General features: G+C 38.4%; 1 protein-coding gene across 1 annotated transcript in view; it reads left to right on the top strand.

Annotated features, from left to right (window-relative positions):
* The window catches only part of CCDC168 (coiled-coil domain containing 168), a 29841-nt gene extending 3726 nt beyond the window's left edge, over window positions 1–26115 (top strand). The window contains exon 4 of the mRNA XM_050766653.1: window positions 5133–26115. Within this exon, the coding sequence (XP_050622610.1) occupies window positions 5133–26034 (20902 nt within the window). The 3' untranslated portion in view covers window positions 26035–26115. The remainder of the gene's footprint in view (window positions 1–5132) is intronic.
* The last annotated feature ends 1009 nt before the right edge of the window (window positions 26116–27124 follow it).

Below are 27124 nucleotides of genomic sequence, written 5' to 3'. Positions count from 1 at the left end.
CCTGTGTTAGTTTGCTGAGAATGATGGCTTCTAGCTTCATCCATGTCCCTGCAAAGGCCATGATCTCATTCTTTTTATGGTTGCATAGTATTCCATGGTTTATATGTACCACATTTTCTTTATCCAGTCTATCATTGATGAGCATTTGGGTTAGTTCCATGTGTTTGCTATTGGAAATAGTGGGACAGCATCTTAATAAATTATTTTGAAATAGAAAGGTATATTGGCCGAAACCTAAGCATCAGAATGGTTAAAATGTACTGCATTAGAGATGGAGTGGATTTTATCTTGCTTATGAAATAGGACAAAGGAGAAAGGGGTAGCGGGGGGGCATAGGGGAGCAGAATAGAGGGAGTTGCAAGTGTAGTGGTATGAGGCTTAGGACTGAGTGACGTAAAGGATAAGACCACCACTCAGTATCTGAAATCTGGGGACTCGAGCTGACCAGGTATAGTCTCAGTAAGCAAAGCAAACGGCTGACCTTATATCAGATTTTGGGGAATGGTTTGTTTTAGGGTTGGCCTTATCCATAGATGCATACTTGAGTGAGAGTCTGCCACTAGTCACCTGACTCTCAAAGCTTAAACTTGTCACTGACTGGTTGGTTTCAGAAGTGCATTTCCTGAAGGGAGTTATTGTTGATAGATAAAACTGTTTAAAAGCAGACTTGGTGTTTATTTGTTACTATGACTATAGGGTTGCCATTGATTGATTGACAACTGATTCTGGTACTGGTTACCATGGCTCTAGAACTGTCACTCTTTTCCTAGGAGAATGAGGAGTTATTTTTAAAATCTCAAAGGCCAATTAAGATTCCTTGGTGGGGAGAGGCCAAAGGACATCTCACAAATGGGGAGACGTACCTAATGTTTAAATGGGAGCCCTTTGCATGACTGTAGTCAACTCTCTCCTGCTTCTGCCTCCAAGTCTTCACTAAAATCAGTCACATCTATGAGTGGTTTGTGTATGAGGGATATTTTTTCTCCTCACTGAAATTGAGGAAAGAGTTGGGTCAGTTTGTTGTTAGCAATCAGAAGCCTGGAGGTGGAGATGGTCATTCAGCAAATACTTACTGATTGCCTACTCTGTGTCAGGCATTGCTGTAGGCCCTTGAGACTCATCAGCAAACAAAACAGTGTGTGGGGGTGAGAAAGGGTCAGACAATAAATGACAGCATAATAAATAAATTATATGTCAGAAAGTGACATGAGAAATTAGAGAGAACTGTGCTGACCAGGCATAGTCTCAGTGAGCAAAGCGAACTGCTGATCTTACATTGGATTACTGAATTTTGGGAAATGGTTTGCTGCAAGGTTTTTTTGTTTTTGTTTTTGTTTTTATTTTTGGAGATGGAGTCTCATTCTGTTGCCCAGGCTAGAGTGCAATGGCACAATCTCGGCTCACTGCAACCTCCACCTACTGGGTTCAAGCAACTCTCCTGCCGCAGTCTCCCAAGTAGCTGGGTCTACAGGTCCATGCCACCACACCTGGCTACTTTTTGTATTTTTAGTAGAGTTGGGGTTTCACCATGTTGGCCAGGCTGGTTTCAAACTCTGATGTCAAGTGATCCACCTGCTTCGGCCTCCCAAAGACCTGGGATTGATTAGCAGGCGTGAGCCACCCTGCCCAGCCTGCGTCAGCATTTTCTCATGTTAGGGTTAGATCATGCCCATTCCTAAACTAATCACTCAGAAATGGGATTACTATATTAGACTGAGCCTAATAATCTGAGGTAGAACAGGTGTTGGAGAGTAGACATCATGATCATCCAACCCAAAATTTTGTCTTAGTTGAAGAACGGACTTTACTACCAAATATTTCATACTAAAAGTAATGAGCAGATAACAAAGATGTATATACAGTCTGTATTAGATTGTTGGGGCTGCCATAACAACATATCACAAATTAGGTGGCATTAAAGAACAGAAATTTATTTTCTCAAGGTTCTGGAGGCTGAAAGGCTTGGTTTTTCCTGAGGTGTTTCTCCTTGACTTGCAGATGGGCAGTTTCTTGCTATGTCCTCACATGCTCTTTTCTTTTCTTTTCTTTTTCTTTTTTTTTTTTCTTTTACTTTAAGTTCTGGGGTACATGTGCAGCACGTGCAGGTTTGTTACATAGGTAGACATGTGCCATGGTGGTTTGCTGCACCTATCAACCTGTCATCTAGGTTTTAAGCCCAGCATGCTTTAGATATTTGTCCTAATGCTTTCCCTCCCCTTGCCCCTCACCCCCTGACAAGCCCCTTTGCATGATGTTCCCCTCCTTGTGTCCATGTGTTCTCATTGTTGAACTCCCACTTAGGAGTGAGAACATGCAGTGTTTGGTTTTCTGTTCCTGTGTTAGTTTGCTGAGAATGATGGTTTCCAGCTTCATCCATGTCCCTGCAAAGGGCATGAACTCATTCTTTTTAATGGCTGCATAGTATTCCATGGTGTATATGTGCCACATTTTCTTTATCCAGTCTATCATTGATGGGCATTTGCGTTGCTTCCATGTCTTTGCTATTGTTAATAGTGCTGCAGTAAACACACATGTGCATCACATGCTCGTTTATCTGTATGTGCATGTCCATGGTGTCTCTGTGTCCAAATTTCCTCTTCTTACAAGGGTACCAGTCATATTGGATTAGGGCCCCACTCTAAATAAAGACATCAGTTAACTTAATCACATTTTGATGGCCTTATCTCCAAATATGGATTAAGGCCCACACATATGACCTCATTTAACTTTAATAACCTATTTAAAGGCCACGTCTACAAATATGGTCACATTCTGAGATACTGGGGTTAGGACTTCAACATATGAATTTTAGAGAAACACAATTCAGCCCATAAAATAGCCTACATATTAGAGGTTAATAAGTGCTCTAAAAATTGAAAGAACTTGAAAACTAACATATTTTAAATTTTACCTGATATTTTTGTGTTATCTATGAAAAAACAAAATCATTAGTATAGCCTAAAATACCCCCAAATTCTAATTAACCAACTCCAGATTAATGAGATTTCATTGTGTCAACTGAAGAATGATGGTTTTGAAAAGAATGATGGTGTTCATAAAGGATTGCAGCCTGTAGGATAGCCGTTCTGACAGACTAGGAAGCATAGCCTCCTGTCAGAAGCCAGACACAGGCCATTGGAGGGCAGGAAGAATAAGACAGGAAATCATGCTGAATGAGGTGGGTAATACTTGTAGTCAGTAAGCTGTAGGAGGAATCATGAATATTTATGAAAGGAGAAATGTGTGCATGAGCAATTGAGCTTCATTCCTCTCCATGGAACTCATGTTCAAAAAATGGCAGCTTTAGCATGATATAAGCCTGGAGTTTTTGGCCCTCTGACATCAAAAGGTGAAGCCAGGGACATGAAAACCCCCACTGCACATCCTTCCTAGACTGGGCAGAACCACTCTGTGGTTGGTGGTCTCTTATCAGGAAGGAATGCTAGCTGGTTGTTTCACTGAAAGCAGAAGTGAGGGGCAGCATCAGGCCATTGGTTGATATCAAGGATGGTGCAAGCCTTTTTACCCTTAGGAAAGAAAGCCTAATGGTAGTGAGGGAGGGAGGTGGTATAATAAGGCCTGTCTGACCTCCCATCCCATCATGGTCAGGAATTCATTTTTCAAGATTTCTTTGGGGTCCCCTTGGCCAAGAGGAGCTCCATTCAGTCATTTGTGAGACTTAGCATTTCATTTTTAATTCTCAGTTCTATAAGTAATCAATTAGTACAAATAATTTTTTGCGGTTGAGTAGATCATGATGGATTTCATATACTGCCTTCACTACTTTGATTGAGGGGTATTTAAAAGTAAAGTCACACTTACAGTAAAGTAAGAGGTAATCTGTGTTCCCCAAACAAATAGCTACTAGAATGATCTCACCTAGTTTATATGAATTTCAGTTTTTGATTTTAGGCTTGCTCATCCATCAAACAGTGACTATCAATATTTATCATGTATCAGAATCAGCTGGAGAGCTTATTAAAACTCAGATTTTTTGACCCTACCTTCAAAACTTCAGATACCATAGTGCTGGGATGGGACCAAAGAATGTGCATTTCAAATAAGTTTCCAGGTGTATTATCAGGGTTCTCCAGAGAAACAGAACCAGTAGGTTGTGTGTGTGTGTGTGTGTGTGTGTGTGTGTATAGGGAGAGAGAGAGAGAGAGAGAGTAAGAGATATATTTTAAAGAATTGGCTCAAGCAATTATGGTGACTAGCAAGCCTAAAATGTGCAGTTTAAGTCAAAAGGCTGTCTGCTGACAGAATTTCTTCTTGCTGGAGTATGTCAGGGGGTTGAGGTATCGGTCTTTTGTTCTAACCAGGCCTTTAACTGATTGGATCATGCCCACCCACATTAGGAAGAACAATCTGCTTTTCTCACAGTTCACTGATATAAATGTTAATCTCATCAAAAACACCCTCAGAGAAACATCCAGAATAATGTTTGACCATATCTCTGGGCATCACTGCCCAGCCAAATTGACAAATAAAATTAACCATCACACCAGATGATGCTGATGCTGTTGGTCTGAGCACTTCTTAGACTGAGACTAATCATTTGAGGTACATGGGTGTTGGAAGTTCACATCATCCATGATCGCTACTCCAGCCTAAAATTGTACTGAGACGTGCTTCCCTAAAATGTAGGCTTTTCTGTTGATCCCAAAGAACTGTTAACATAATCTGGATTTATCTATAGACGGTTAGTTTATACTATTGGTATTCTTCTGTTGTACCTATTACATTTCCATAAGAATGTTTTTTTATTTTTTTAAGAATGCTTTCTTTTTGTGAAAACTTTCATATAGAGAACAGAAAAGATGTTCCTTGTAAAAGAATATAATCTTAATCCAGCAACTTTGACCCACTCCTGTCAAAAATAGACTTTTAGAGATGCTGAGGTATATTCTCTGAGATATATAATTGATTTACTTCACTTTTTCAGTCAATTAGTTTATTAAGTGAGAAGAAATAGGTAATGAATTGTTTTGTATTATGGATAATGGTTTTCCAATTTATCTCTATACTGATCTGTTTTCATACACTATGCTGCATTTTCTTGAATCTGGAAGGTAATTCTTATATGAAATATATCCTAGTATTCATTTGTACACTGTTTTCTTATATTTCAGAGTTGGCACCTTTTCAGAAAAAAGAATTATTTCATCACTTACATCTGAAGAAAAGGAATATAACTTTGAAGATAAAATTTTATTCTCACATGAAATAATACGGTCAGGTACTAGTGAAAGTGAAGATCAAGTAAGTCACTCTAGTGGAAGTCATGTGCCATCTTCAAATGGAATCAGCTCATCTTTGCCATTGTTTTATTCAGAAGTAGAGGAAATGTATCTAAGCCATACAGAGCATCCAGACAGTGAATATGAAACAATACAATTTTCCTCCAAGAAATTATTTTCAATGATGAAAACCAACAAAAACAAAAATTCAGAATTTTCTTCTGATCTTAGCTTTTCAGCCTCTAGATTAGCTGTAGAAATTGAAGATCCAGATGTGGCACCTTGCCCTCTTGCCCACTTATTTCTCTCTAGAGATCAAGTTAGACTTCTGGAAGAAAATGTGAGAAATCAAATTCCTTCAAAACCCAAAACTAAGTTAGGGATTAGAACTACTTATCAATGCTCAAGATCTCAAGAGCCGTTGAATCAGAATCAACCTTCTGTTGGAATGGTTATTTCTGTCCAAGCACAGGATTCTTTTCCAGGACAAAATGCTTTTCAGAATCAATGTCTTTATGAAGCCCAATTTACTAGTCAAACCCAATATATAAATCATAACCAAGAATCAATTAACAGCCAGCCTGATAACAAGGCCAGCAACTTTGCCCAACCTGAAGATGTGATGAGGAAGCCATTTTCTAGCATCACACAAGACTCCTTCCAGTCCCAAGATTTGGATAGGAACCAACATTCTGTTAAAATTCCATCAATCGTTGAGGCACAATATTCAGTAAAGGGCCTGGAGTCTGATGAGCACTTAGGTGAGGATCAGCATTCTGTTTGGTTTATAAATTCAAACAAGATTAAATATTCAATTAAGAGGCAAGACACTATTTTTAAGAATGCTGAATTTCTAGTTTTAACTCTGAATCCAAATTTAGTTACCGAAGATATGCCACAACTAAGGAGTGTAAAACCACAAGGCCAGCAACAAATTGTTTCACCAGAATTAAACCAGGATTCTGTACATAGCTCAGTGCCTCTTTTGTCTACCATTAAAGGGCAGAAAAATAGAAGAAAAACACCAGACAGTAAAAGCAAACTCAGTCTTAACATTCCATCTCTAAAAGCCAAAAAAACACCAACTTCACAAGTATTTCAAATCACAGTATGTCACACGTTAAAAAATAGGAATGAGTTAGGATGCAAGAATAACACTGAGAAGAAAGAATTACATGAAAGGAAAGATATATCAGATATAGCTCTGCATCTTATTTCTATTTCCAAGCTTATTCTGCCTTATGTTAAAAATTATTCCAGAAAACAACTACTGAAAGTCATGCCGAGTTTAATAAAATGTGGACATTTTCTGCAGAAGCAAAATAAGTCACCAGATACAGAGAAAATCAGTTATGCAGGTCCTCTTGAGGAGACAGGAATCTCAGGTATTACTAAAAAGGAAAAGGAGTATGACAAAGAAAACAAAGGACTAAAAAATATTTCACCAAAAATGTTACCTCAGCAAGAACAATCCTTCATGGTCAACACTGTTCAACTAAAAGCACCTTGTTTACTAGTAGAAACAAATGGGAAGAGTAAAGAATCTCTTAAAGGCTCAATTACTCAAGCAAAGGGAATTGGTATTACAGAATTTCATGCTCCAAATAGTAAAAAACCATTTGATCTGCATATTCCAAAGCACAAGACATCTTTAGAAGAAACCATATCAAAACCTATGCAGAAACTTGTTTTCTCTCCCGAAATGGAATCAAACAATAGAATGAAAATACAGGAGGACCTACAAAGTTCAGAGAATTCCTGTCTTCAACTTTCAAATGGAGAGGAGTTACCAACCCATACACCAAAAATGCAAAGGTGCTTTCCAAGGGAAAATACACAGAAACAAAAAGATTTTTTGGAACTTGTTCTGGAGTTGTCAAATGTCCATTTGGTCATTTCCCTAGGAAGCAAAATGCATAAAAGCAGTGAAGAATTAGAAGCCATAAAAATTCAAGTGAGTGCAGAAAGTGTAAATCTGAAGGAAAATACACCATTGATACTTAATGTTACAGAAGATAGTGACCTACATGAAAATGAGGAACTAGAATGCAACACTGGAAGTAACAAAACAAATATGCACCAAGATAAAGAAACGTCTGATGCATTTCACAGTGCCGCTTACACTAACATTTCTCAACTACCTGATACAGAAACACATAGCAGATTAAAAGCCAAGACAGATACATTAAGAATAATAAGGCTCAGTCATTCAGCATCAAAGCAAGAGAAATTACCAGATAAGAAGGAAGCACAGAATGCAGAATACATTGATAAGAGCTCTACATTTAAAAAGCCACAAAAATGTGATAGAAAGGAACAGGAGAAAGAAGCAAATTCAGAGCTGACACAAGGCTTCAGGTTCAGCGTACATCTAAAGCAAAAGCCCGAATACATCAAATTTGAAATGGAGCGGATCAGTTCAGGAAGTAGTAAAGCCCCAAATAAAGAGCAAGAGGTCCAACTACAAAATCTTTCTACACAAACTATTTTGGAGACTAGTCCATGCCCGATGATGGATCCATTTCAAGTTGAGAAGGTGAAGCAAAGCACAGATAGACCTACAGACAGAGAGGGTGCCAGAGATCCAAAGAATCCACTTACAATACCAGAGAACTTGCCAGTTGGTAAACTTTTAATTGATACAACAGAGAATAGTGTCCCATTTGGTGGAAACCTCCAAAAGACAATAGATAGTCATATTGTAGAAGAAAAGGAAGATGTAAAAAGATACTTACCTGCAGTTGCCCTGGGGTCTTTCAATAACCACTTGCTTACTTTACCATATTTTAAAAGGCAGGAAATTAAAAAAAAATTATCAGAAACAAAAAGTGTACTCAGTGTCAAATATGTAATTATGAAAGTAAAGAAACCAGCAATCTCACTGATGCCTTATAGCAATATATGTGGTACTCCAAACCACAGGAAAAAAATGGGAGGCAATTTTGAAATTATAATTAAACAGATACTGCAAGATAAAATTGTGGCAGGTATGCTTCTGAATGTTATTTACCCTCACATGTCTATTTTGCCTAATACTAGAATGCATAGCAGATTAAATGCAGAGAATCACAGTCATATCAAGCTAGTCCAAGAGGAATCCCAAATTGAAAGGGAAGAAAAGTATCCATATTTCATTAATAAGGGAAATGAATCCCAAAACATACTAGATGCTAAATTGCAAGATGAAGTAAAAGGTGTTAAAGAAACTCTACCAAAAGCAGTCCTGCATGATAGCTGGAACCTTGGACTTGATGCACATCTAGCTAAGGAGACTAAAACAGACAAAGAAATGCATCAACCAATCCCATTCACAGAAACTATTATGAAGTCTGTTGTGTCTCCCATAATGGAACCATCTCATGTTGAGAATGTGAAGAGTACTCAAACAACACAAACAGGCTGCAAATGCACTGCAGATTCAGAGATGCCTTCTCCAATATCAGGAAAATCGCTGATTGGAGACCATTTAAACCAAACAAGAGAAAATGATGTTCCAAGTAATGGAAGTGATACAAGAGAAATGGGTTACTGTTTTGCAGAAAAAAAGACAGAAATACCAAAAGATTTACCAGCAACTTCGCTAGAGTCTTTCAATTACTGCATGCCTGTTTTATCTTGTTCTAAAGTGATGAAAAAGAGAGTAACATTTTCTCTCCCAACAAGCACAGTGAAGGCCAAATGCGTAAATACAAAGGCTGTGAAGCCATCAATCTCAGAGACAGTGAGTGTCACAAGCCACAGAAAGAAATCAGAATTAGACTTTAAGACTAAGTTTAAAAAGTTAAATCAAACTAAAGGATTTGTACCTGAATGTGTAAATACCCTTTGCTCTCCAATGCATAGCAGTTTGCAGACAGAGTTCTGTCTCCCTGCGTCTCAATTAAAGCAAGGAGAAACAGCAGATAAGACATACATTGATGTCTTTGCTAAGAGTAGTATATCCCATGACAGAGAGGAAAAATTGCAAGATGGAGAGGAAGAGGAACAGAAAGTTTTACTAGAAGCAGCGCCGCAGCTGAGCCAGCAGCTGGGGTCTGATGTGGGTCAAATGAAGGAAATCCATCTTGAATCAGACCCAGTGCTGAACTGTTTAACAATGGAACTACCTATTAATGGACAACGTACGCAGCACCAAACAGGTTTTAAACAAACTACTTCAGAGACTAGTCTCCAAATGGGTCCTTCAGAAGCTGAAGAACTACCAAAAGTCAACAAAACAGAAAATGACATAAAAGTCCCTGTAGGTCGTAAGATTCCACCTCCCAAAGTTTTATGGACTCCGGAGAATAGCCATGGCTTCATACTCAATGCATGTCAGAAGGATAATGAGCTTGTCAAATCAGATGAGGAACTGAAGCAACCAGGAAATACAAATATTCAGGTACAACCACAAAAACATTTTACACAAACTATTTTGGAGTCTACTTCATGCCCTACACTGGATCAATTTCAATTTGAAAAGGTAGAGAGTTATGTTAGGTTTTCACCTCTAAAGTCTGGGGAAGCAAAGGTTGATGAAATCATATTTTATGCAAGAGAAGGTGGTATCTCATCTGATTCTAGCCATCAAAAGGAACAAGCCGCTGGTAGTGAAAAGAAAGAGACAGTGATTTTTGATTCCTGCATGCCTGCTTTATCTACACCTAAAAGGAAGAGAAACTTAAAACAATTTTCAGACATAAAAACTTTAGTGAATCCCAAATGTGGAATTATAAAAGCAAAGAAGCCATCAATTTCATACATGCTCAATATCAAGGCTAGTGCTGGTCCAAACCGTAGAAACGAACTGAGCTGTAACTTGACAACCAAAATGAAAGAAGTGCATCAAGGCAAAAAGGGAGCAGATGAAACATATGCTTTCCTGACTATGACACCTGACATTAACAAGTATGGCAAGGTAGAAACAGAGAAAGACATGCTAAGAGAAAAAAGACTAAGTTCTACTCAAGTAAAGCAAGATACATCTCCACATGAAGATAGTATTACTTCACATGACATTAAAGAAACCCGTCTTCAAGATGAAGAGCAAGAAGAAAGGGAACCAGAGGCATTGTTAAAAGTAATTCCACAGCACTTGCAACATTTCATATTCCGTTCAGGTCAGGGGAAGGATCTTGACTTTCACAAATTAGAAAACCAAGGAAGAAGGAAAATTCTGTTTGTTACCAAACAAGATGTCCCACAACAACTTCAGCCTGCAGAGCCAATACAAGGAGAGGAGACAAAGAAATGCCTCTGGATTCAAAATGGCACAGTATGTACATTAAATTCAAAACTTCTTCCTCTAAAATCAGAGGACCCACTAAACAGTGAAGTTTTAATTGGTGCAATAAAACGTGGTGTACCAACTCATAGGAAAGGTGTGGGGGAACAGCCCAATTCAGGTAAAGGGGGAAAGGCAGAGTTTAATAAAGATCTACGAGCAACCATCCTGGAGTTACAGAAATCACCACATGGTGAGGAGGCACAGAAGGTCAATTTGACTGATATGGAAAGCGAATCTAGCAATGCAATGAACATGAATGTACAACATGAAAGAGAAGATAAAAATATTCAAAAAATGTTACCAGAATCAGTTCCATGCTATAGTCAACACCTCAGTTTCAGTACATATCAAATGAAAGACCCTGACCCTTGCAAATCAAGATCTGAACCGAAGAGTCCTGAAGGCAGAAGTTCTTGGAATTTGTCTCATATAGTGCAAAAAACAGAGCAAGAAACACACTTTAGAGAAAGTGTTTTAGAGCCTATTTCTGGTTACATGATGAAACAAAGTCCTCATATGCAAGAAGGAATAAAATGTGTGGTAGGTCTAAAGACTTCATTTCCCAAAACAGGGAAATCAGAGATTGGTTCAATGCCACATGATACCCCTTGGGATGAAAATCCTAGAAGGAAATGGGATAGTTCTATTTCAGAGAAAACTGCATGGAATCCAAAAAACTTACAAACAGTCTTAAAACCTTTAGATTTCTCCAGTCTCATGTCATCTGAATATGAAAGTCGGAGCTATACATTAGAGTTTATCGGCAAGAAAAGTATAACGAGTCCCAAACATGTAACTTTGAAGACAAAGCAACTACCAATTTCGCAGTTGTTTAATATCATAAGATGTTCTACAGAAAACCACAGAAAGAAAAAACAGCACCACTTTAAGTACAAGATGAAAGGGAAACAATGGTACACAAGTATAGGAGAGGCATTACGCAGTGCCACTGAATATGGTAAGAGTCCACCATCCAAATCAATGATTGATAAACTCTTATTCAATACAGCAGCAAGGGGCACTCTGTCTAACAGAACACACCATCAAAATGTGGATGGTCATACTACAGAGGAAAAGGAAGAGGTACAAGAAAATGTAGCTGCAAGTTCCTTGGGTCCTTTAGATTTCTTTATGCCTGTTTTATCTGACTCTAAAAACCAGACAAACACAATACAGTTATCAGAAAGGAAAACTATATTGAATCCCAAATGTTTAACTATGAAGGAAAAGAAATCACCAATTTCACAGATACGTAAAATCAATAGACACTTTACTACAAAACATAGGAAGAAACTTGAATCCAATTTAAAAACCAAACTGAAAGCAATGTGGCAAGGTGAAAATGTGACTGATACATTTCCAAATACCATTTCCTTCACTCCAGATACCTCTGACATTAAAAGGCAAAGCAGATTCCAAACAGAGATAGACATGAGAATATCAGGGTTAAGTCATACACAACCAACACAAATAGAGTCACTAGCTGAAGGGATAGCAAGGTGTTCTGACAAGAGAAGGACTTCCAACTTGGTAAAGGGAACAAAACTACATGATAGAGAAAGTGGGGAAAAGAAGCAAGAACATCTTAAAGAAATGGATCCATTCTATGCAGAAAACTTCATGACAAATACACATCTTAGAAAGGATCCTCATCTTGGTAAATCAGAAGATGTGCTTTTGGGAGAACCTTTTATCTCAAAAAGTCAGTTTTACAAAGGGAATTCAGAAAAAAATGGAAAAATAGAAAAAAACAAAAATGGAAAAGAAAGTCTCAAAGTTGGGCTCCCAAGGATGGAGAAATCAGATAATTGTGCAGAACTCAGTGAGGCAACAGATGATGCCATATCAAATAAATATGATAAAGAGAACATTGGCCATTCTGTTTTCAAAGAAAAAGCTTTCTGTAATTTGGCAGCAATTGTCCCAGATTCCGTTGGCAGGCATTCGCCTGCTTCAGAAGAAATTAAAAGACAGAATGGCAGCCTTAAAATAGCTGACAGGTCAAGTCCCCAAGGTAGTCCTTTGCAGGCAAAGCAATCAGCAGTTTCACAATCACTTAATACTGCAGGTTATGCTATTGTAAACATTAATAAGGAACAGAAACAGAACTTTAAAGCCCAGAAGACAGAAGTAGAGAGAAATAAAGTTGCGTTAAATGCCCAGCTAAAATCTATATATGTTTCTGTACCTCATCTACTATGCATAAATATGGAGCAATCACCTAGTACCTGGGATATATATAAACAATCTTCTGAAACAAGAAATTCCCTAAACAAAGCAAAAGTGAGGGAGAAGGAAGGGTATGGACAACAGGTTTTGTTTCAAACAGCTCCACAGGATATCCAGCCATCTGAGTTTGGAGCAAATCAAATGAGAGAGCCTGGTCCTTTCAAAACAGAAGCATCTTTAATCAATACAGTGTGTTCTAGGAACATCACTCCCGAGAAAACAGAAGCTGATTTAATAGATGAAGAAGCAAAGATAAATGTTGCAGAAGAGTTTAATCAAGAATCTGTTTTTTTCTCTAAGATACATCTACTTCAAATTGAAAACAAGAAAGAATCTAAAACTGCAGACTGGAAAACAAGGGCAGATCCCAAGACACTTGCCCTGCAAAATAAACAGCAAGAGCTGTGTGTCTCAGGAACTCTCTGGAGTTATCCTAATCCCTACACATCTATTTTTCCTAAAATCATAAGACATAAAGATAAGGCAAAGACAGCTGATGTGGAAAGTACTATGCATACCAAACAGATAAAATTGAAGGCGAAGAGAATACCAGTTTCCCAACTGCTTGAATATGGTACTGCAAGCAATAAAAAAGAACTGAGAGGTAACATCCAGCAGCAGAAGTCATTCCAGCTGAGTAAAAATGCAGTACATCGAGTTCTAAAGGCTGTTTATGACTCTGGATACTATGTGTCTAGCATTAAAAAGCTTACAAAAGTAAAAATGGAGAAAGACGAGTCAAAAGACAGGGCATGCATTCTTCCACAGCCAAAGCTGGAGAAACCACTACAAGAAATGCAAAGGTCATTGTCGGGATGTACTGATATGTCCAACATTCTCAGAAAACAGGAACAAGATATTAGAGAAAAGGAACAAAAACACCAAAGCATTTCAGAAGACATATCCCAATACTATATTGGACCGTTAAGGATTAGTTCACAACAAATCAATTACAGTAGTTTTGATGCCCCACGAGTTAGAACAGATGAAGAACTTGAATTCTTCATTGCACAAAGAACAAAGGAAAAAGATGTGGGCATTGCCAAACATTCAGTTTCAATTCCATGGACGAGAGAAGAATCAAAGAGACTAGATATTCCACTAAACTCAAAAGGACAGAATATATTTTTTACAGAGTTGGATACTTCTCAACAAAAGACTTGCCAGGAGCAAGAATTGCGGAAACAAGAAGATATTTCTATGACAAACCTGGAATCTATGGCCTGCCCCATTATGGAACCTCTTCATTTAGAAAACACGGGAAAGGTGGCTGAGGAAGAGGATGTGTACATTAACAGAAAAAATAGTTCACATGTACTGGAAAGAGAAGGATTAAAGGAAACTGCTATCTTTGTAGGTTCTAAAGGACAGAAATTTCTTTATACGAATTCAGAGGTCCAGAACAAAGTGCCTGCAGTGCAGAAAGAACAGGTGAATCCAGATCATGTTCCTGAAAGTATTCTGGATTCTGAATCTTTCCTCAATAAAGACCCTCTTCACTTAAAACAGACAGTGAATACAACAAGAAAAGAAAACGTTACCATCTCTGAAAGTTTCAATGAAAATCTCTGGGGAAAAGAGCAATCAAATTTGGATATTACATTAAAATCAAATAGACAGAAAATTGACTTTTCAAAAACATTGAGGATGAAGCATCTAAGTAATTGTTATCAGAATAAAGAGAATATTCTGGAATCCATTTTCCCTTGCATATTACATCACCTTCAAATTGAAAATCTCAAGAAAGAAGACTCAGCAGAAGAAATCATGAGTTCAAAAGTTTTAAGCCCAATGGTAGAAAAAGCATCGCACAAAGTAGGTATTCTGGTGGATCAACCTCCATGTTCAGAAGGAATAAATCTGCATATTAAAAGAAGAAAAGAACATCTACAAGAAAGTACACACGAAGCTTTTCCAGCATCTGTTTCTCACTCTCTAACGGACATACTTCAGATTAAGTCACCAAAGGTAAAGAAAGCATTAAAGGCAGTTGATAGTTTAGGGTACCACACTTCAAATACAAAAGGAATTGGCTTGCTTTTTCCAAGACAGGCAGAGGAGGAAGAAAAATGTACATACGAGGCTCTTCCAAAGCCTGCATCTCACTCCAAAACAGATCTATTTCAGTTCAATGCATCTATGCAACAAGAGAAATTAGATGCTATGGATATTCCGCATTATGACTATTTAATTTCACAGACTAGAGGAGCAGTAAAACAAATGGATGTCATAGTTGGATATACTCAAAACAGTAAAGAAAGACAAGCCTTACTCAAAACAGGCCAAAAATGCCAGTACCTACCAATTTCCTATGAGAACTTTTGGGAGCATATATCTTACCCTCAAAAGTATCCTTGTCTCCTGCAACATTTAATGCCTCAGGAAAAGGAAACATTATCAGAAGGAGGTAATTTATCAAGCCGGACACCAGGACTAGACTTGTTTTCTGAAGATCAACTAAGCACTATAACTAAGAATGGACTAGAATGGATTATGCCCTTGAGTACTCCAAGGCAGATGAAAAAAGAAGATACAATGCTGCTCTTAGGATCATACCATAAAACTATAAAATATCCAAGTGTCTTATTTCCAAAAGGAATGAAATCATCAGATGGGGTACAGGTCTTTGATTTAATATCAAATAATAGCTCACCCAAGTTAAGACTTGGGAAGAAGATAGAAACACATAAGGCAAATGAAAAGGTACAAAAAGAAGTATGTCTGCCTGTAACATTACATTCTCTTTCTGCATCCATGCCTGTTTTGCAAGAAAGTAAAGGACAGAAGGATAGTATAAAACAAGTTATTAGGAAAGGCGTGATATGCCACAAAAGAAGAACTTCAAAACTGAAGAAATCAGTATTTTCACATATACTCAATACCAGTGACTGTGGTGCCCCAAGTAACAGACTAGAAATGCAGTGGAACGTGACAGAGAAAACGGTCAATGTGAAACATAGAATGAGTGAACTAGATTTGGTTGCAGCAAAAATATGTGAGTCTATTCTTTCTTTACCTCACTTCAAATTGAATAAAGACACAATTGATGGGGTGATTTCAAGTAATGTTAAAAGGACAAAACAACATATATCACAGGGAGAGAAGAAGGATAGAGTGAAAGCAGTGGATGTGAAAAGAATAAAAAGCCCTAACATCATTTTGAAGCCAAGGAAGTCATCACTGCCACATATACTCAGTATAAAGGAATTTCCTTTGCTGTTGGACATTATAAAACAAGAGGGCAAGATGCAAGAAGGTAAAGGTAAATCAAGTATGAAACTGACAAACTTGTGTACTTCTTTACCATCTCTATCACATAGTAATTCAAATTCAAGAACAAAAGCAGGTAAAGGTAAGTTAGGAATTCTAAAGGGCTGCCTTCCACCACTAAAGCTCCAGGCATTATCAAATGTCAGACTAGTATCATTTGCAGAGTCAGTTAATAGAGAGAGTTTAAGTAATGTAATAGAATCAAAATGTTTTCCACAGAAAAAGAAGGCAGATAGAGAAAATATAGTAGATGTGAAAGACATAATGGGCCTCATATGTATCACTTTGAAAGGAAATAAATCACCTTTTAAACATTTACTGCATGGAAAGGAACCACAATGGAGCAATAAAAAACCAGAGAAAATTACGCAGGAAGATGAAAGTAATCTAAATGTAGTTCAGAATAAACTCTGTGCTTCTATTCTTTCTCCACTTCACTTGGAATGGAATCCCAGAATAAAAGAGGTGTACATGAGAAGAATAACAAAATTCTGTCTTTCATTATCAACACACCAGGAATTATCAGATACAATGGAAAAATGTGAGCAGCCAATTGATGATAGTTTAAGCAGTATCAAAAAAGCAAAACATATGCCGCAGAAAGACAAAGACAGAGTGGAAAAGGCTTTGGAAAAAAACATGCGTTCCAAAAGAATGGCTCTTGAGGTGAAGCAGCCTTCAGTATTCCAAGAATTAGTGTTGAACATCAAAGAAAAAGGGGGAAAGATTCAGAAAGATAAACAAGTTGAGATTTGGAACAAACCTTTTGCTTCCATCTCTTTTCCGCCTTACTCTAAAGTGGGCACAATTAAAGGAGAGCAAGCCATGGAAATAAAAATGAGATCCTCTTTTTCACAACCAAATCTCCAAGAGTCATCAGATACAGAGAAAATAGCATATGAAAAGTGCATTTCTGATAATATCTCAAACCGTGTAAAAAAGGCCCTAGAACCTACACTGCAAAAAGAACAGGAGAGGCAAAACATGGAAAAAAATAGGCCTTTGAAGAAAATGAAATCATCAGTTTCACAGGGAATTCAGTTGGACATCAAAGAGCAAGAGAAAAAGATAGAACATATTAAAGGTGAAACAAGTGTGCTTCTGATGAATGCCTGCGCTTCCATCCCCTCTCCTTCTCATTTACAACTGGAAACAAGGAGAGAAAAAGCAGAGCATGTCACTGAAATAACAAGATACTGTCTTCCAGAACTATCACACCAAAAATCATCAGAGGCAGGGGAAAAAGCAGATGGACTGGCCAGTAAGGGTGATATCACAATCGAAGTACAAAAGGCAAAAGATTACATGCAACAGAAAGAAAAGGATGAAGTAAAAATATCTGCTAAGAAAGACATAATGCATCCAGAAGACAAAGGTCTGAAAGGAAAGAAGGCACTTTCACAAGACCTACCACTGAATACTAAAGAGCCAGGGAAAATGGATCAAGAAGCTCAGGAGCAAGGGAAAGAGGACAGAGAAGGTGAGGAGCAAGGAAAAGAGGACAGAAGAGGTGCAGGACAAGAAAAGGTTGATAGGGAAGACACAGAGCAAAGGAAAATGGATCACAAAGTTGAAGAGCAACAGAAAGCAGATGGAGTAGGCATAGAGCAAGGGAAAATGCACGGAGACAAGAGTGAACAGGAAACAGTTCTGTTCCTATATTTGCCTTCCAATTCTTCTCTAACCCATTATAAGTTGGACACAAGAATAGAAGGAGAGAGAGACCAACGAGGAATAATCAGACCTGGTATTTCACAACTAAGGCCTCAGAAATCATCAGAGACCGAGAAAAAAGCAAATGGAGTGCCTAGTGAGGGTGATATCACAAGTGAAGTACAAAAAGCAAAAGATTACATGCAACAGAAAGAAGAGGATGAAGTAAAAACATCAGCTGAGAAAGACTTAATGCATCCAACAGACAAAGATCTGAAAGGAAAGAAGGCACTTTCACAGAACCTACTATTGAATCCTAAAGAGCCAGGGAAAAGGGATGGAGAAGGCCAGGAGCAAGGGAAAGAAGACAGAGAAGGTGAGGAGCAAAGGAAAAGGGATGGAGAAGTTGAAGGGCAACAGCAAGCAGATGGAATAGGCACAGAGCAAGGGAAAAGGGATGGACACAAGAGTAAACAGGAAATAGTTCTGTTCCCATATTTGCCGTCTGAGTCTTCTCTAACTCGTTATGAATTGAACACAAGAAAAGAAGGAGAGAAAGACTTACAAGGAATAATAAAATCTGCTGCTTTGCTACTAAGGCAGCAGAAATCATTTGATGCAGGGAAAATAGCACATACAAACTCATTTGGGGTGGATAGCTCAAATGATGTAAAAACAGTACAAGAATACAAGCCACAGAAAGAAGCAGATAGAGGAGAAGTAGTAAGTGTGGATTATATAATGCAACCTGAAGGCACAATTTTTGAGGCAGAGCAATTATCACTTCCACACACACTCAATATTCCTGGCAGCAGTGGCTCCAAAACTAGAGAAGTACCAACAAACATAAAAGAAAAATTGAGACATGTACAGGAAAGAAAAAGTGAGCTAGATGAGTTTCTGACAATACCTCCTCTACCTCACTGTAAATTAGACAAAGGAACAGCAGGCCAAAAAGAGGAACAAGGAGTAACAAGATCTTTTCTTCCACCCTCATGGCACATGGAATCATCAGATACAGGGAAATTAAAATATACTTTGTTGTATTTGAATGATACCACAGGTGATTCAAAAAGAACAAAATACATGGCCCAGATCCAAAATGATAAAGCAAATATTTCAGAGAAAAGTGTAATGCATCTCAAGTACATAGCTCTGAAGGCAGAGAAATCATCCCTTTCCCATATACTAAAAACGAAGGAACTGCAGGTGACCATCAGTAAACAAGGGGAAAAGGCACAAGAAAGTGAGGTGGAAATAGTTGTGCTTCTGAACAAAACTTGTCCTTCTGTCACTTCTTCAGCTTTCCTTGAGTTAGACTCAATAAAAGAAGAGGAAGGCGAACCAGGAATAACAAGAAGCTTTATGCAACCTCTTGACATCCAGGAATCATTGCCTTCAGGGCAAACAGCACCTACAAAGCCAACAGAGAGCCTTGTAAAGAAAGGGAAACAACTTCTCCCACAGAAAGAAGACGGAGTACAAACAGTATCCATGCATGGCCTGACGCACCCCAGTGATGCTGTTTTCGAGGCAAAGACATCAGTACCTCCACTAGTGTTCAGCATCACTGAGCACAGTCCTCTGAGCAAGAGAAAGGAGCCACAGTGGGGCATGAAAGAGAGAGCAGGACAGAAGCGGGACAGGACAGGATGTCCTCACATGATTCTGACAAAAATTCATCTGTTCATGCCTTCTCTCTCTCACCATAGATTCTCTCCTTCACAACTAAAGCTTCCTATATCATCAGGTGCAGGAAAAAGCAGACGTGAAAATTCAAATGAAGGTATTAGCTCAAATGAAGTAATACTAAAAGCAAATCAACAAATGCCATATAAAGAGGCAAAGGACAGAGTAAAAATAGAAGGCAGGGAAGGTAGAATACTCCCCAAAAGGGTACATTTGAAACCAGAGGCATCCCCACTTGCACTTCTATGCAATAGAAAGAACTGCCCTTTGAATATTGAAGAGCAAGGGGAAGGAGTACAGGAAAGCAAAAAGGAACCTGGAGTGGTTCCAAGGAAACCTTCTCCTTCATTGCCTCCTCCTCCATTTTACCTGAATTGTGACACTAGAAGGAATGAAAAGGAAGGCACATTAGGAAAAACACAATTCAGTTTCCCACGACTCAAGATTCAGGATTCATCAGATTCAGGCAAAAAAGCATACGCTGAGTCACTGCATGGTTACACGTTAAGCAACTCAAAAGGACCAGTACAACCCATAGCACAGGAAGAAGAGAAAGGTGAACTCAGAATAGATACGGAAGACAAAATGCTCCCCAAATGTACAGACCTGAAGGCAAAGCAATTACTACTCTCAGAGAAACTCAATACCGAAAAATTGCAGTGGAAAAGTAAAGAACAAAAAAGAAACAGTCAGCAAGATAAAAATAAACAAGTTACGGGTCTGACAAGCATGAATACTTCTTTACTTACTCCACCTTATCTTAAGTTTGATACAATAGAAGGAGAAGAGAACGTGGTAAGAATTACAAAAGTATCTCTCCCACAGTCATGGTCCAAGGACTCATCAGATGCAGGGAGAATAGCATGTCCAGAAGCAACCCATGGAGAACTTTCAAGTAATGTAAAGCAATTAAAAGCACACCTGCTACGGAAAGAAGAGAAGGATAGAGAAAAAGTTGTGGATATGACCAGTGTACTGGATCCCAACAAAATGTATTTGAAGGCGAAGAAATTGCCTGTCTTACATACACACAGTTCAAGTGATCTTCAGTGGAAAACTAGAGAGCAAGAGGAGGAAAAGATCCAGAAAGTTAAAAGTGGGCCAGGTGTCATGTTGTCTAAGAGTCCTTCTAGATCCTCCCCACTTCACCTTAACATGAGTGCTGGGTTCCAGGAGGAAAGCATACCGATATTAACAAGATCCTCTTTTCCCCTAGTAAAACTCCAGGTATCACCAGATACTGAGGGAGGCACATATATAAGGCCAATTGCTAGTGGTATTTTAATCTTTCTACAAAAAGGAAAATATGTGTTGCAGAACAAGGAAGAGGATGATGTGCAGATAGTAAACATCGTAATATTCCCCAAACATCAGGAAGAGAAGACGCAGGAATGTGAAGCTGAACCAGGTGCGGTTCTGACCAAATCCACTTCATTGCCAACCCTATCTCAACTGGAATTGGATAAAGAAACACATTTAGATAATGAAATGCTACGGCTTAAAAGACCTATTTTGCAGAGAATATCACACATAGGGGAGACTGTACATAGAGAGTCCATTGTTGGTGATATCTCAAAAGATGTTAAAAATGAAAAGCAACATATCCCTCAAAAAGAAGAGAAGAACCAAGAAAAAATAATCGACATGAGAGGCACAGATATAACTTTGAAGTCAAAGAAGTCACCTCGTTCCTGTATGCTCCACAGAACAGAACTGCACGTGAACTTTGGAGGGCAAGGACGAAAGGAACATGAAGGTCAAGATAAACCACCAGGTATGATTCAAAGAAAACACTGCATACTCCTTTCCAAACCATTACCATCTAACCTTAAACTGGGGAGAGCTACGCATGCAGATGAAGAAAGGCTTGGAGGTAAGACATCCTTTTTACTTCCACTAATGCCATCAGCATTACCAGATACAGAGAAAACAGCAGATGCAGAGGCAAGGAGTGGTGATGTAAGAAAAGGAAAACCACATAGGTCACAGAAAGAAAACAGGCATGAAGTGAAAAGGATAGATATGAGGGTCAGGATACACTGCCAAGAGCCAAGGATTTCACCAATGTCACATATCCTTAATGCAAAGGAATTAGTGTTGAATATTAACAAACTGGAGAAAAAAGTACACAAAGATAAAGATGAAGCATGTGTGGTTCTGTCAAGGACTTTTCTTTCTGTATCATCAGCACCTCCTCTTTATCTGGATTCAGGGAACAAAATAGACAAAGACACACCAGGAATTACAGGATCATCTTGTCCACAGCGAAATCTCCAGGAACCCTCAAATACCCAGAAAATAGCAAATAGAGACTCAGTTGAAGGTGATGGTAAAAACATTGTTAAGCAAACAGAACAGTATGTGCCCCACCCAGAGGCAGAGCAACAGTGGACGGCAAACTTCATGATCAGCATCCAGCAAAGGAAGGAACCTTCACGAGTCAGGTCAGAAGGAGATTTGAATCGGTTAGTTTTAAATTCAGAGGATGAGGACATTTATTTCACAGGGTTTGGTACCATAAGAAGTGGGAAAAGGCTAGAACGGCTCTTTACAGGGAAAAAGACTCAGCAAGAAACTGAAATAATGGATAACTTAAACCATAAAATCAGTCCTAAGGTTTCAGTCTCACTGCTAAGGAAAATATCTGAGGAACTGTATGTCACATTTGGCACCCCTACAAGTTCAAAAGGATTTTCTGTTTCAGAGAGAGATGCTCACCAGCAAGAAACTTCATCAAAACTATCTCCAGAACTTGCAGGTTCATGTAAATTTGATAAGCCAGGGAAAGATGTACAAAGTAATGAAAGAATCAGCAAAATGTTTTCTCCCAAAGTGTTAGCACCACAGACAGAGGGATCACTCAAAAAAATAAGTATCATCATCAGTTGGAATGCCCCCCAAAATATAGAAGAACAAGATATTGTCATGAAAAAGCAAGTGATCCAACGGTGTGAACGTGGACGCAAGACCAGGCCAAACACTATCCTTTCTCTTAAGTTTCCACTTCAAAGTGGAAAGCAGAAGACACGATCAGAAACAGATGTGGACAAGAAAACAACAGCACACCCCAGCCTACAGATGCTACCAGGAATACACGTGGATATGACAGAGATTGACCGTGCAAAAGGGGGAAAGGAGCAGGCATTGCTCATTTCAAAACAAGAGGAAGGTGTTCTGGAATTGCTTCCAAAGTCCCTATTCCCTCCCTGGACTTTTCCATTTCAATCAGGAGATCTGAAGGAAAAAGATCAAACAGACGCAAACACCAATATAAATCTAGAGCATAAAAGAATAGAAATGGACAATGATACTACTGTGAATCAGAAAGAAGGGAAATTAAAAATAGGTGCAAACAGAGCTTTACATCTGGAAGAAGAGAAAACAGAGATGCACAAGGCCAGGACTGCCAATCTGGAGAAGAAGAGAGGAAGAATGGACACAAGCAGTAGTGCACACCTGCATCCTCCATCTCTAAAGGCAGAGGAATCTCAGATGAAGACTCAGGTCATCACTGAAAGGGAGAATAGCCACCTAACCAAGCAAAAGCAGAAAAAAGAACTAGAAGCATCTAATGCAAAACAAAGCATTCAACTACAAAACTTATTTCAAAGAAATGTTCTGGATTCATTTGATTCATATGTTCCTCCTTCTCCCAAATGTAAAGACCAGAAAGGCAGATTAACAATAAGAGATCTGAAAAGAGAATTGAGCAGCGAATATTTAACTATGAAAATCCAGAATCACCCAATTCCACAGATGCTTACTATCACAGGGCGTGGTACACCAAGCAATAGAAAGAAATTAGAGTATGATGTTAAGCTAAAGAACATGGTTTCGTGGAGTAAGGATATCTCAGGAATATTTATCAGAAGTCTTTCTATTTCCATGATGCGTTCACCTCATGCTGACTCTAAGACAAACCGAGAAAGAGAAAAGAGAATCTGTCTTTCTAAATTCCAGGAAAAATCACCAAACACCAAATTCCAGGAAATGTTTAAGAGAGACACTTTAACAATTGTAAAACGGGAACAGAATTTTACAAACACAGTTCCACAAGATCCCCAGCCCTTTGCAGTGGACAAACAACAAATGCAGAAACTTTCTAATGTCAAATCAGAAGCAAACCTCAGAAGTGAAATGAATAAAAAATACTTAAAGGCACAAACAAAAGAACAGATTGTTCCAGGGCATGATGTCTCAAGGATCATTAAAACACCAGAGTTACGTATCATCAAGCAGGAAGAAAAGATTCCAAAACGCATTCTGACACCCACAGAGTGTCCATCTATGCTTGAAGATCCAAAGTTACCCAAGCAAAGGGATCAGAGTGAACCAGTATGGGATATGAGCACACAAAAGGTTCAGCAACAAAAAGCTTTCCCAGGAACTGTGCCCATACCGCCTCAAGTTAAAAGTAATGAAGTCAAAATAGTTGCAGACAGTACAAATGCAGAACATTTACTTCCCATTTGTGAAGCAACCAAAGATATCTCTCAATCCCAGGATAAAAATATGATCCAAGACAAAGTTTCTTCTGATAAACTGGGTAACATACAAGCCTATAAGCCCGACGACTTGAAGTCATCACCTTTTCCAGAGGGTTCAGATACAATATCAACAGCAATATATCCCAAACTGCAGCACAAACCCCTTTTAGAACAGTTTACTCCCAAAGAAAGAAATAAGCTTACTAAACATTTAGAGTCAAAAGCACTTGAAATACAACTGAATCTGATACCAGAGATGGCAAGAAAATCTTTACAAATGTTCAACTTTTATCCAAAAGGGACTATTTTAAAAGATAACAGTTGGAGGTTCTATTCGAGACATAAAACAGTGAGCTTTATGTCTCTAGAAGGGACTGATACCATAGAACCTAACTCAAAACATAAATACCAAAATGATTCCCCTCTTGTCAGCAATATGAAGGCACTGACTGTTGATGTTTCAAGTGGTGGTGAGGAGACAATCACAAAGCCACAGAGTATTAATAAGCTAGAAAATAGAACATCTTCAGTGACTTCTGCTAGTGAGATGCTATTGCCTCATACCCTCCAAAAGCACTCAGTAAAAGAAAAAGGCAAACTCCTCATGCACTTTTCTGTGAAAACACTGGAGATACAAATGAAAGCCTTTCCCAGAATTGTAAGAGAATCTTATGCAATGACCAGTGCTCGTGAGAGAAAGAAACCCTTATCTAACTGTATTCATCCTGGTTTCACAGGACCAAAACGACAAAACAGAATATTGTTACTTTTTGAGGAAAAGTCTCTCCATCAAATAGATCTTGATTTACAATACAAATACCTTCGTTTTCTCCTAGGGCTTCCTGTTGAAAGTACGTTCCCTAAGCCAAATTTACTTCCCAAACATAATAAGTTAAACACAACTGCAATGTGTAAAAAAGTAGATGCTGGTGGAGAAAGTGGTAGTCTTTCCATTGATACAGAACTGTTAGAACAACATATTTCTTTCAAAAAGCAAAGTCCCCATGAAAACTCATCACTCATCGGAAAATTCCCAGAGCCAACCCTTGTGTGTGCTTCTGACCGTGATCTGCACGGCCTGAGGAAGAAAGATCCTCAAGTTCTTTCAGAGTCAGAATTCCGTGTGACTCCAGAAAAAAACAAACAATATCACGTATGGTTTCAAGAAAGGAATGCACATGAATCTGTTGATTTAAGGACCCAGAAAAATGCTACTGGTTCAGCTGTTTCACATGAAACTCAGATTTCTGAAGATTTTATTGATATTCAGACAGATATTGAGAGTCCAGCTGACTTGGACAAATGTTCATGTCTTGAAGTAAGTGAGAGTGAGGAATGTATGTTTCTGGAAGCCAACACTTATTTAAGTCAGGAATCAGAAAACATTCTATTTGAATTGCAGACAGGCATTCCTTTGGAAAATCTCTACAAAATCACAACTGATTTGAAATCATTTTACAGTGAAGATTCAGGTTCCCATTGTACTAGAGAGTGCAGAAAGGAAACCTTAATTATTACATCACCTTCCTGTAAGTCCCACAAAAGCAGGAAATACAGATCATCTTTCAAAATGAAATCTCCTGACTGGTTGTGTCACAGTTCATTAAATACTGTGGAAATTCAGTCTAGGTCATCTAGTGTGTCATTCAGTGAAGAGAAACTTCCATGGACTAGCAAGAGCAGAACAAGTTACTCTTTAGCTTCCTTAACTGAATCAAATATTAAATTACATCTTGCAAAAAAACAAGGCACGTCTCACATGCACCCAGAAAGCAAAGAAAGAAAGAAGGCCAGATCTGATTTATTTAGGAAGAACAACAGTCATTGGGACCACAATTACAGTTATACACACAATAAAGAGAAACGTGACAGGAAGAAGAGAGTGTATGATTATGACTCAGAAAGACTGGATTGTTTCCAAAGCAAACATAAATCAACATCAAAACCTCATCACAACGATATCAACTTCTATTCTGAAAGAAAACAAAACCAGCCCTTTTTTTTTGCCTGTGTACCAGCAGACTCACTGGAGGTTATACCCAAAACCATTCGCTGGACTATTCCCCCTGCAACCTTAAAGAAAAGAAACTTCAGAGTTCCCCTAGTGGCAAAGATTTCAAGTTCTTGGAATATATGGAGTTCCTCAAAAAAGTTGCTGGGGTCGCTCTCAGAGTCCCTTACTACAGTTTTTCGCAACTGACATTACCATAGCTAAACTCCTCTGAAGTGGACAGCTGGTCGCTATTGTGATATTCTGTTAATAAAATCATATAATGTCCAATGGCTTCCTCGTGAAGTGTTTTTATATAAAGATAGAAAGTAATCCAATCTTCTAGTGATACATTGAAATTTGTTATTTACCATTAACAATTTAGAAAGTCCAGGCACTTTTGCTGACTCTGGCAATTTTGCGTACCGTTTCATCAGGAACCACCAGACTTCACCAGAAACGGATACATCAGATATGGTAAGGTGCAAACCAATAGGTTGGGACGCATAAAATGTGTGACTTCACATAGAGATGTCCTTGCTGTTTGTGGTATCCGTATGAGTTTATACTGCACAAACACAAAAACTCTGGCGAACCCCATGTCATGCAATTCCCATCAAAAAAGAAAGACTAGTAAATGGATAGTGCATGCTCTGCTCTTTTGAATATATTCTTGTCAGAAGGGAACATCCTTTTTGACTAGATGTTGTAGAGAAAGATTAGCCGCTTATAATTGTACACACCTGATGAAAAGAAGCCTTTTTCTGCCGACTAGTTTCTCATATTGTACATTTCAACCCGTTTCTCCTCTCTTTGCACAATCCTTTGGTCCTGGACACTGTGAGAGGCTTTCATGTTGGGATGGAGCCCCTGACTTTGCACCCTTATTTCACCACCTAGGATATGTCCTTTAAAGTGGGCAGAAGGATTCCTGGAAGCTATTCCTATACTTTGATAGAAATATATATCAAAGTGAATGTCAATTACACAAATATATAGCCCACTACATCCAGTCTAAATGCACCCTAACTCAACTTCCCTAAATCTAATCCCCAAAGTATTTGTAACCTATCCTATACTCACTGACTTGAAGTCAGACGTGATGGAGGGTAAGTCAAAGTGGAAATAATATTTTTAACAAAATTGCAGTAAGCCTATCTTACTTTTACAAATCTTTGGGGCCCTGAAGCTCAAGCTTTTTCAGTTTTTATAGTATATCTGCTTATGCAGATAACATCAATTTATTATTTTCCATATTGTAAGCAACAAATTCAAAGTCTACCATATACCATGCCTTGTC

This window comes from Macaca thibetana, chromosome 17 (genome assembly GCF_024542745.1).
Source record: "Macaca thibetana thibetana isolate TM-01 chromosome 17, ASM2454274v1, whole genome shotgun sequence".
NCBI classification, from domain to species: domain Eukaryota; kingdom Metazoa; phylum Chordata; class Mammalia; order Primates; family Cercopithecidae; genus Macaca; species Macaca thibetana.
Note: the sequence above shows the minus strand (reverse complement) of the source record. Positions and strands in the feature narration are given on the sequence as shown.